The sequence below is a fragment of the Gavia stellata genome, chromosome 23 (genome assembly GCF_030936135.1).
Source record: "Gavia stellata isolate bGavSte3 chromosome 23, bGavSte3.hap2, whole genome shotgun sequence".
Classification (NCBI taxonomy): Eukaryota; Metazoa; Chordata; class Aves; order Gaviiformes; family Gaviidae; genus Gavia; species Gavia stellata.
In genome coordinates, this window is record NC_082616.1 from 7,219,700 (window position 1) to 7,231,826 (window position 12,127).

The window sequence follows — 12,127 nt, forward strand, 5'->3', positions numbered from 1 at the left end:
AACAGCTGGCACTAGTGGTGTTGTTAAGCATATTACACTTCTCTCAAACCTTTAGCTGTATCTCTATTTTGATCTACGGAGTAATATATATTTTTCAGGCTGAGTAAATTTCATTTCTACATCATCAATGTAGATCACCACCATCATTGACATCTTTCAATTATTAACAGGTGGCCATGCCAACATTTTCCCAGCTTCTCTCCTGTCCGGTGCTGTTGCCAGTATCAGGTTAGTTAATGTGACAGTATGGGATGTAGGCATCTGAAGGCTGTGTATTACCAAGCTCAGCTCTCACCTGTGCAGTGACTTTGCTGTGTGGCAGCAGAAAATTTTGGTGATGCTGATGTGTGCTCAGAAGTAGATGGGCGTATTTCATGAGTCTCCGTGTAGCTGATTTGCAGCAGCAGGAACCCGACAGCAGCTGATCTGACCTGTTCAGTTCATCCCATCAGTACAGGTGGATGCACAGGAAGGAGTCTCTGAGACCTGTCCTTCCTCCAAAGCAGAAATTGTGAGAATGATTAATTTTTTTACTCCATTGAATTTAGTAGAGAGACAAGAGCACAGTCCTGGAGTAATGCAGCCATCGGATAGCCCAGCATTATGCTCCCCCAAGCTCAGCATCTCTAGTCCAATATTAAGGAAACCAGAACAGTAGGGAGGAGTTCATACAGAACAGGTAAATCAGCCTCTCTGGGGGAGGTATTTCTGAACTGATGTTACCCACAGTAACCTTCTCCCCTTGGGAAGCACGGTGTTACCTGCGGCAAGGTGTTGGTACAGGTATCAGTTGCCTTTTCTGTCATAATGCAAAAAAGAAACTATATGCTCTGCCAGTATTAGCATCTGTCAGGAGGTGAAAAACTTGTCGAACGATAGTAGGTGGACAGAGTAAAACCTGCTTTTTCGTATTCAGTGATGTCGAATCTGCTCTGGTGACGAGCGCATCCCAGACATGGCACATCCTGCAGCACCCCTGGGCTCATGTCTGGGGGCTTCTGCCCTCCCAGCTGGCGAAAACCACAGAGGTGGACTTGGCTGAGTTTTTCTTTGGGGGTTTTCATTTGTATTTAATCTCTCCTGTGCATGGGAAAGGTCCTGTCTAAGCACCGTCCCAAACAGGAATTTCTGGATCTGCTAGAAAGTGATTAGAGAAATTAATGAGACAGGGTTATGGCTCACGTTGCTTACACACTTCACGACAAGGGTGACATGGTCTCGTGCCTCTGGTTTTGCTGGGTGACTATGGTGTAAAGTGCATGTTTGGTCCAGGGAGCAGAGGCCCATACCTCCTTGCCCAGCTGAGGCATCTAACACCGATGAAATTTGCAGAATTTCTGCCCCTAGGAGGGAACTGTGGGACACCAGAAACAATTAATATTTTTTTATTATTTTTATGGGGAGAATGAGAATGTATAGCATTGGGAAGGAAATCATAACAGAAATGATAGAAACACTGAGGCTTCCAGATGTACACCAAGCTCTAAATTACAGGCTTCAGGAAGAAATAATTTGACATACTTTCCTGTCTGTTGTATATTCCTTGTGACTATCTCTGCGTAATAGCCGTTTTGTAGACAGGCTGTAGATCAAAACTGGAGCAGATCCCGTAGGACACTACTGGAGGGTGCAGCGTGATAAACGACATCTCTTCCCATCCAGCACCATTTCTCGCCACGTATCTGATGAGTTTCTGTTGCAAAAGGCATGTTTCCAGGGTAATGCTGTATGGCACAAGTGTCCTAAACTTCCCACTTGAGTTAATGTTTTGTATTACCATGGGGAAATGAGGTGTTTGGTTGGTGCGGGTCGCTGGTGCCGGCCTGTCCGTCTCTCCGGCTGTATCTGCTCATTGCCTGCCAAGGTCAGGAGACAGCTGCCCAAACGCAGCACTTATTTCTAACTTGCACAATTTGTATCATCTCCAGTGCTGTCTGAGGATGAAGTTTGGTGGTCCCACAGCCAGAAGCTGGGTTTTGGCACGATCCACGTCTCAGAGTTCAAAGCAGCAAATACATCCAATTACCTTCCTCGTGATACAACCGTACAGACATAGCATAGACGTGGTTACAAAGAGGACCCTGCACCGGTGGTGGGAGCAGATGGCACCCAAAGGAAGAGCCTTGGGGTGGCTGCTGGTGAGGAGCAGGTCTGCCAGCTACATGGAGAGGTCACCCAATGCTAAGGCTACCGGGCCAAGACCTAGGGGATAAGTAGCTAACTTCCTAACCCTGGGACTTTTGGGAAGTGCAATGTATGAATGAGTTCCCCAAGACACTTGCACCTACATGAGGTGGGAGGAAATGCAGAGGAGAGGGATGTGACTTCAGCAGAGACCCAATCCTTAATTCTGTCTCCAAATGCCTTTTGTCCAAACAATAGGTAGGGCTTGTGTGCTTTCTTTTAAATACGATCTCTGATGTCCAAGGCTGATGCACAAGCTCATCTCCTGCAAAAGGCAATGCAGCATTAGTTTGGCACTTCTGCCAAGAGTATGGGAAGCACAGTCTGCCATGATGCCATCATCAGGTGGTGGAAAGAAGGGGTGGAGATACAGAAATGCTTTTCAGTCCTTTCTCATGAAGCTTCCCCATTTGGGTGTAATTAAGCCTTCACTGGAGAGCAGTAGGATTGCGAGGATAGCTCCGACACCGTCATTTAGAAAGGCAATACAGAGGTTAGAACTCATCCTCAGTGTATATTCAATGGAGAAAAACCTTAAGTGAGACAGTGGGCTGGCCTGCTTGTAAACATCTGCCCTGGATTCAAGCTGAGCATCCCAGTCACTGGGCTTTCAGCTGTCATCGCTTTTTCTCCCTGGCAGCATATATACTTATCCACGTAAAGTCAGCCATTGGAGACCATGGGCAGGTCTTTACCTCTCATCTCCCATCTTCCCCTTTGAGCCTGGTCCTTGTGTCAGCCTTCAAGATGGCAGCTCAGACTTCAAATTTAGCCTCACAAACAAGGGAAAGGAGCCCACCTCATGTTGGCCCCAGCCTGCTGGATAAAGCAGGAATTTGCTGCACGCTTGCAGCTGTCTCCAGGAGTTTTGAGGATCTCCAGCTATTTTTAGCTCCTCTAAGGACTTTGCTTGGTCTGAGATCTCACAGCCTCTTCTCCTGGTGAGAAGAGATCAACTGCAGACCCCTGACACCTCTTACACCCTTGGCTGCGGCTATAAAACTCTGTAACTTCCAGGCAAAGCCGGTGTTTTCCTTCTGACATGATGACAAGGATCTGTTTTTCTCCCCAGTGTAGTGCTGTTCACATCTGCTTACACTGAGGAGTAACGTGGTGTCATGAACACAGCTTCAAATACTTCTAACGTCTTGCAACACAAGCAGATAAATTACCAACACGTCCATCACTTACACTTAGATTAATTTGACCAGCTGTGCTTTATGCACCTTTTCTTAAGGAAAAATTGATTTTCAGATATGCATAGGCTATGCTTTTAGTTTATGTATAATGCAAATGAGGGGATATGCTAGCTAGAAGCAAAATCAGAGTTTAGATTGGCTGTTTATAAGGATGGCATTTCCTTAAAAGACCTTTTTTTTTTCCCTGCACATCGCAGAGATTTTAAATCTTCATCGACTTCTGAAAACACAGCGCTGGGAGGACAAAGGATGATATATTCTTAACGAGTGTGTAAAGTATAGTAGTTTTAGAGACAATAAATGCAAGGTCATATTAGGGCAAAACAGTTAATTACCCACTTCATTATTGTCAAGGTTAATACAGTATTTGAGTGCAGAAGCTGTTTTTCATCTCCTTTTGGAAACAAGGCAAGACAGCATTTCTTACAGACAGATCCATTATAGCTTATCACCGGAGGACAGACCGCTACAGAAATGCCATGAAGGATGTCTGCTGTCACTGGGCTCCAGAGCAAACGCCAAACCTGTCCAGGGAGCAGTGGAAATGAAATGAGAGCTACCGCTTCAGAGTACCACGCTTTAATTCATGGAGATTGCGCCCCATTGATTTTAATGTATGACGGTAACGGCAGCATAAAATTCACTGGCACTCCTTCATCTATTGTAACATTGATCCCTCCTAAATTGCACCATGCGCTGAAAAACGTCCTTTAATGAACATGGGGTATCGACTATAGCAAATCCCATCTTTCCGTGGTGATCCCAGTGGAAGCTGCACCTGTGGTAGGGCTCGATCTCTGTTTTTCATGCATGCTGGGGTGTTGTACAGGTTTTGGTGACATGCTCTCAATAGACGGAAACAAAGGCCTCATAAATCTTAGCCCGTCAACCTTCGCGAGTAATGCTTTGCTTTTAACTATCTACTTCACTTGCAGCAACTTCGAAAATTCCTTAAGTTTAAAAATTTGGAGACCAGTAAGTCGTTAAAAAAAATTAGAAGAAAAATCTATATAAATAGCTATAGGATATACATAAAAATAGAATTCCCTCCTTATATGGAAAGACGAGTTGGTTTTCTTCAGTTTATAAAGCCTTTAAAATTGCAAAAACTAGTCTAGTTCCTGTGAAACTAATGACTAGGATAACTGTGCTTATATCACTTTCGACGTAGCCTTTTTCTGTTCCATTTTCTTATAAGGTTTTTGTTTTGGTTTTTAAGTTAGAGCTAGAATTTCCCATCTTTTGTGATTCCTGCCGTTGTATTTCAGTCCCAGGAGGTTTCCCCTCTTCTCACCGATGCAGTGCACAGTCTGGTGATGCTCTAACTGGAGTCTGCATTCCCAAACCAAGACCCTCACATCAGCAGTTCAGTCTTTCCGCTGAAGGCATACCTTTGAACCTGGGTAATTCTGGCCTTGGTGCTAACATTAGGCTTTCAGGTTTGGGAATTTGGTCCATAATTACAGCAGTTCTCAATCTCTGGCTTCTTTCTGCAAATACTGCGCTTCCCAGGAAAGCTGTGGATCCTGGCGAGCCCCTGGCACACACTTTCTCTGTAGTAAATGACTTCAGGACACATTAACATGGCACAACATATGTTACAACATCTTCTTTGATTTTCTTTTTTAATTTTTGATGCTCTGTGGGCATCCTTACAGAGCAATTATTCTTGTTACTCTTATAGAATGATACCTGCTTTGGGATATTCATTTGGTTTTTAAGCCTAGTAAATTGTTCTCCCCACCAGGGAGGCACCCGCTGTATTTCAGATTTGTGTATAAACATCTTAAGTTCTATCCAGATAGCAAGATGCTTGACAATATAGCATATTTCACAGGGTCTCGGTGAAACAATTCCTCAATTATCTGCCGTATGGACACTGCTGCTCTTTTGATAGGAATAATGCTAGATGTTTCCTTGGAAAAAATCAAGCTTGTATAGGCTGTCTGATTCAGCCAGAGGGGCATGTCCCCAGGATGTATGTCCTTTCACGTAAGGGAAGTGCTACATTTAAAAACAGGGCAAAGCGAATAGAAATATTGTTGTTGTTGTTATTAAAAATAAATAACTATAATTACTGATAATATTAATAATTGTTGTTAATAGTAATAAAGCACTGACTCTTCTGTAGAAAATACACCTCTGGGATAGGTAAGTTTTAGCCTCCCTTTGCGCTGGCCCTTTTAATTTACTTGTAGAGAGGAGCCTGAGGCAAACAGGAATTACAGCCATCACCCTTGCAAGTCAGTGTTTGCCAGTGGTCATCCTCAAAGTGCTGGAGAAAACAAAAGGGGTTTAGTTCTTAATCCCCTTAACTGCATCACTAACCAAGACTGCTTCATCAGACTGGGGCTTCGGTAGCAAATGCTTTTTTTGGAAAATCGGAGTTTCCTACAAGACCATTTTATTACTAGTACTTGTTTTAAATCCTCATAATCAAAAAGGTGACTCCCAAGCGTTCACCTGTCTGCAGAAAATCCCTAAACTGCGGGGTTTTGTCGTCAATGAATTCCCCAACACATAAACCCTCAACTGCATTCTTCTAAGTCTTCCTTCTGAAAATATCTAAAAATCCTGCTTCCAGAGAGCATCTGCCTGGAGGAGCAGAGGGAAAACTCCTCTTTCCTATAACTGAAGAGGCCGCTCTGCTCCCAGGGGCTCCCTCCGGCTCCGAGGTCCTTTTGTGCAGGGACAGCAGAGGTTGCTCCAGGAAACCTCTCCTTTGTGAAGGCCAGTCCCGCGGAGAGTATGAGATTGGTATTTTACTCCTTGGCATGCATTTGCGCAGGGGAAGCGGGGTGGCAGTTGGGTATTTCAATCTTGTTTTCAATTATAAGCATTTCATTGTTGAATGTTGCTGGTTCATTATGTGATAATTAAATATGAATGATCACGCAGTCATCCTGCCAAAGAGGCTGTAGCCGAGTGAAACCGATTCCTCTTGTCTTGCTGAATGGCTTTGGAGGCGAAAGGAGTGATCTATTTGCTGTCCCTTATTTTTGCTGTCCTATTGTTTCGGTATCACTAGCTTCAAAATAGCAAACCAGGCAAGTAATTACGGACATAAATCAGAGCAGGGATCAGTGTGAGGTCAGGACTGCTTTGCTTGTAGCCTGGCTTTTTTCAGCTGCCTTTTGCTGAATAACAGAGAAGTACATTGCTGTTAATTTTGTGAAAAAGTGATTTTATTAGTGATGAAATACGTATTTTGACAAAGTTTGAGCCCCTGCATGCTTTCAAGCAGAGGTTGAATAGCCTCAGCGTGCCTGGAGCGGAGCCTTCTCTGTCAGCGTTGCAATGAATGAAGGGCCAGTGGTCAGGCTGGACGCCACGGTCGGCGTTCGATATACCACGGTTGGTGTCTAATATGCCACAGTCAGCATCTGATACGCCACGGTTGGCGTGCAACATAGGCAGGCTGCAGCTCTCAGAGGGACATTCTCCTTGGGGTGACACAGTGACTCTGTTTAAAAACTCAGCAAGTTAAATAAGATACAGCCATAGATATTTAGCCAAAGCGAATCAGAAAGCAAATGTGTTTTCAGTAGAGCCACATTGATTTATGGCCCTGGCCCTTAATTTGTATGTCTTATTCTTGTGGATTGTTTTATAAACATGAAGCGGTGCTCAATGGGAGTAAACTGCTGAAAAATGGATGCAACCACGTGTTACGGTTTTCAAGTAGCACTAGCTAAAAATAGTCAGTCTTTCTTGAAGGAGAGCTGTAAGCAAGCACTGCTTGCCTCCCATCCTACCAGGAGCACCAGTGTTTTGGACAGACAGGAGTAGGGATGGGCAGGGGGTTGTGGGCAGTCAGTGGGAGCAAGTTCGTGTCTGCGATGCTCCTCCATGTCGTCCATGGCTGGGGGATCTATAGAGGACTTTGCAGTATTAGGACACAAATAGGGCCACCACTACATGACATCCATGATGTGGATGTCCCAAAGCCACGGTTGTGCACATGGTTTGCTGGATGCTGTGTATTGTAAGAGGAGATGTAGTTAAATATTTTTGCCTCTTCCACAAGCGTCTCTTATGCTAAATTAACTAAGAGGCGATCCCCAGTGGTAATTCTGCTACCCAGGAACATACCATTTTGTAAAAAACCAAACGAACCCAGTGCCTACTAAACTATATGCTACTTTCCATTCCAACAGTTTGTTAAAATAACATGTAGATGTGACCGCTGAATGATTTTCATTTAGCTTATCCATACCCTGTAAATCAGATTCACCCCACCAGTTTGGCTTGATGTAGACAACTGAATGATAACAAATAAAAAATAAGTAGTGGTTTTAAACGTCTCTGCTGTTGGCCGCTGAACACCCACCTCTTAAACTGGGCTTTTTAAGAGCGTCTTGGGGTTGCATGCCAAATCTCAGCTTACGATGTACACCGTATTTCACCCCTTTTTGTTTATTCATTTCTGCATATCCTATTGTAAGTATTTATTGAGATTTTTTTTTTTCTAGTAATGGATTATCCTGAGGTATGTGACTGCAGAACATAACACATCGTTACGGGTATTTCTGGGTGAATCACAGACTTTTTCTCTTTTTGGTGGTTTTCTTGGTTAGATATTAAACAAAAATCAGTATTTAATCAAAGCAATTTTTTATTCCCAGACTATTGTTAGAGGAAATAAGCCTCGAAAGGATACTTCAATCAACGGCCTGCTGGAAGAGTTTGACAATATCTCAGTGACACGATCCAATTCCCTGCGGAAGGAAAGTCCTCCCACCCACCACCAAGGAAATGCAAACCATGTGCCGAGGCACCAGGAGGAAAATGGTTATATCACTTATTCCCAGTACTCCAGTGAGTCAGACACTACAACAGACTATGTCGTGGAAAAGTATCGAGACAAGACTCTTTATGGGGAAGAGTTAGACAGGTACTACAAAGGGAGCTATGCCACCAAGCAGAACGGGCACATGATGAAGGTGACTTCCCGGGACATCTATTACTCGGAAGTGACACCCCTGCAGTCAGACCTCTCCAGGTTCCTCCCAGATTACCATGCACACGTGGAGACAAAGCCCAAACCGCTGGAATACGGTGGCCTAAAGCTGGAGTATCAGCGGATCCCCAGCGGATCCTCCTTGGACTATAGAGATCCCTTTCCTTATGTGCCGTCCCGAGCGTCGGTGCAGAGCGAGTGTCCCAAGGAGAGGCTGGAGTACAGTGACAGCGACTGGGGACATGGCCTGGGCAAGGACGACTATGACAAGAGGCCGAAGTCATCGTATGTGGACCCAGCAAGCCCTCAGCCAGCGATGAGGCAGAGGTCCAGGTCGGGCTCTGGTCTGCAGGAGCCGGCCATGCCCTACGGAGCAAGCGCTTTTAAAGCACACCAGCAAGGACACTCCTACAGCTCCTACACCTACCCCCGCTTGTCCGAAACCGCGGCAGGCATCCCCAAGGTAACGTGACATCCCTGGTGACAGCACTGCCAGGGCAGGGATCAACCTCTCCAGAAGGAGAGTGCAAAAAACTAAGTGCGTGCAAAAAATTAAGGGCAAGGAGCCATGCTTGGGCACGCAATGCCGAACGCGTCCAGTAACATCCCTGGGAGCTGTGCGGCTGCTGCTTGGCGGGTGTGGAAACCCACCCGCTTTACTTGAGTATCTGAAAATGGAAGTCAGGGACCGATGGATTTAAGATATTTATTAAAAGGCAGGTTTGGAGATGCCCAGCTTCCCAGGGTTTTACTTGGGATTCCCAATAACCCCAAGTTCTTTGACAGTTTTTGGAGCGTTAGGAGTTCATATGCCTGTGCAGATCTCGGCAGGGGGTGAGAAGCTGGTCTGGTTTGTGTATCAGGTACTTTCATATTTGAATTGTTACTGTGCAAGGCTGAAACCTCTGTGTTTTAGTATTTATATTGTATTTATGCTAAATTTATATTACAAGGTTTATTAACCCTTTGGCGCTAATGACACTAGGGGTTTACTCCTCTCTGCTTTGTTTTTAAGCAGTGAAATTAAATCAAAGCAGCTTATCTCACCCAAGACATTTTAGATGTAGTTAAAAAAAAAAGGTTTAAGGTGCAAAAAAGCATTTCAACCATGATATCTACAAGCAGCTCCTCTGCACAAATTTGTGGCCTGAGGAAATACGAGGAGTATTACCCATACAAGCTGTCCTACCCTACCTGCAATAGTTTGCTGTAACTATTTGTTCAGTTAAGAGAATAATGCTTTTCTTACATGTCTAGTCACATAGCTACGATGATGACCTGCTTAAACATCTAATACTCTGCAGGAGATGTTTTTTCTTCAGCGTAGATTGCATTGAACGTTACCGAGTTCCCCTAGCAACGGGCGCTGAGATGATAGTTCATTTTTCCAGGGCAGAAACAGTCTTGGGTTGCCATGACTTACCAAATGTGCTGAAGTAGGTAGCTTGTCAGGTGGTGAGATCCATTCTGCTGTTTAATGATGATCTGAACGGTGCAATTTCTTGCTGGCTCTGTGCATTGAGAATGTGGTCCTGTCCAGCTGCAGAGCCAGAAGTCGTCCCAGGTCTCTGCAAATCCATGATGCCGGAGGCATGCCTGTGTCTTGCTTGCTCAGGTTTTGGCTGCTTTGCTGATCCTGGGGTGCAGAGTTGCAGCCAGTGCCCCGTGGTAGAGGGAGAGCAATGTATTTTTATTCCACATTGCGTTAAAGCACAGAGCTGGGCTTTGGAGGCTGAGGATGAATTGTGGGGGGAGTAGAAAAGTTACCAAGTTTCTTTGCATGCCTTTCCCAAGCTCGGGGTGTAGGGAGAGGGATGCCTGTGGTTATTAAACTGCATGCAAGAGTGTAGCGTTAGATGTGGGTTCTGGAAGTCTCGAGGAAAGCCTGGGATGGGCTATCTGTCATTTCCTTCATTGAAAGCAATCATCTTGTCAGAGTTTAGAAAGGAGAAGGACAAATCCAGGAACTCATAGGCTTTCTTGCGCCTGCTTCTGCCAGTTTTACAGCATTCCGTAGGGCAGAAGACAGAGGTGTATTTTACAGGACTCAAAGCACACCAGACATTTTGAAAAATATCCCTTTAAACATGCAGGAACAACTTTTATAAAAAAAATGATGCCTCCATGCAAGATTCATTGTGAGCTGTTCCTCTCCTCAGAGCATCAAAAACACTCCTACAGCCTTGGTGTATTGAAACTTGATGATTCACTGTTAAATGCAGTGGTTTCAATTCCCAAACCCGTCCACAGTTCCTGGAAGTGAATAGCAGTTTCTCATCTTGGATGATTGCTGAAGAGTCTTCTTTTCAAGGAGGCATTAGTAAGATAATGGTTCATCAAATGGGCTTACTAAATGAGAATCAGGTCTCAAATCAGATACTCTATAAATGAGATTGGTTTTAAAGTATAATTAAAAGGGGGAAAAAAGTAAGCAGTGAAAAAGTCTGCAGGCACAAATGTGTGGCTTCAAAATGTGTTTAACAAAGGTGTTCATTTTGGCTTGTAAATGTGAAGAGGAGACTTACTTCAGTGTTACTTGCAGGTGATAGATGTCAGATAAATCAAATGTCTGCCCTGTTTCATCATCAGTGATTTCAGAGATGCTATGTCAGAAGACTTTCACTGCGCTGGGCTTGGCCACCGCTGTGCAGTGGGACCATGGAGCTGTAGGAAGCTGGAGGCTCAGATTTGGTTCCCTCCGATCCACCCCCCTGTCACCCACCCGCTCTCCTATTCCTGCAGACTAACTCCAGTAACACCTCCGTGGGGTCGCAGCGTCTGCTGTGTTACCTTCATGACACAGAGATTACTTCCCACTTTGTTCAGTGGAGGCTCCTCCATATTGTCACGCAGTATCAAACTCATCCCACCAGGTCTGCTTATTTTTGGACACTCTGTACCGCATGTTTTCTTTTTACCCTCCTCTTCATCGCAGGCAGCCCTCTTAACTTCTTGCGCCGGATCCTATTATTTCAAAGCTCCTTTCCCTGTCATTTTTCTGTAGCAGCTCTCCATGACCCTCTCCTGTCCCTCCTCCAAGGGGCCGTGCTTTCTGCTCTCCCCTTCGCGACCGACCCCGTACTGCTGTAACGTAGCAGCGGTCGGTCTCTAACCTGGCCACTGCTCAGCACCGCCGTTTTCCTGCTGTGTTTTGCAGGCGCTCTGCACCAGGAGGACATTTCCAGCCTGGTGAAGGCAGAGCTAAGCCATCACCATCAGAAACCCTCCTCTTTTCCCTGTTTTCTCATTCACATGCCAGTAGCTTTCCAGGAGCGCTGCCTGTCACCTCCATGCGTGGAACAGGGAGTGCTGGAGATCGCCGCCAGCGAAGCACCTTTCCCCTTGCAATCTCCGTGTGATTTACAGGCCGTCCCTTCCACACCTTTTACTTCAGCAAACTGAAACCTGATCAAACGGAAATCCGTTTTACGTTTACTGAAAGGTGAGCCCATCTCACCCGGGGCTTGCCGCTCCCCTAGGAGGGTATGGGCTCCGGCTGCAGGGCTGCGGCTGCCATCTCTGCCGCAGTCCGACTGCAGAGCGTACGGGGATGCCCGCTCGGCTGAAAGGCTGCCCAAGCAGCCTGCCTTGCAGGGAAGGTGCATACCCCTTACGAACAAGCAGGCGTTTCCACCGCACGTGATACAAAACGGGCATCGCTGTCGTCAGAGCGGAAATTGAAATGAGTTTAAACATGGTGTTACGTCCACCTTTTAACAATGGAAAGACCCGACTGCTGACGTGGCCGCGTGCGGGTGCGGGTAATGCTGCGAGCCGGTGAATC

The 12,127-nt window shown here is 45.5% G+C and overlaps 1 protein-coding gene across 1 annotated transcript in view; it reads left to right on the forward strand.

Annotated features, from left to right (window-relative positions):
• PAK5 (p21 (RAC1) activated kinase 5) overlaps nucleotides 1-12,127 on the forward strand; it is a 39,096-nt gene that overhangs the window by 13,660 nt on the left and 13,309 nt on the right. The window contains exon 2 of the mRNA XM_059828521.1: nucleotides 8,009-8,806. Within this exon, the coding sequence (XP_059684504.1) occupies nucleotides 8,009-8,806 (798 nt within the window). The remainder of the gene's footprint in view (nucleotides 1-8,008; nucleotides 8,807-12,127) is intronic.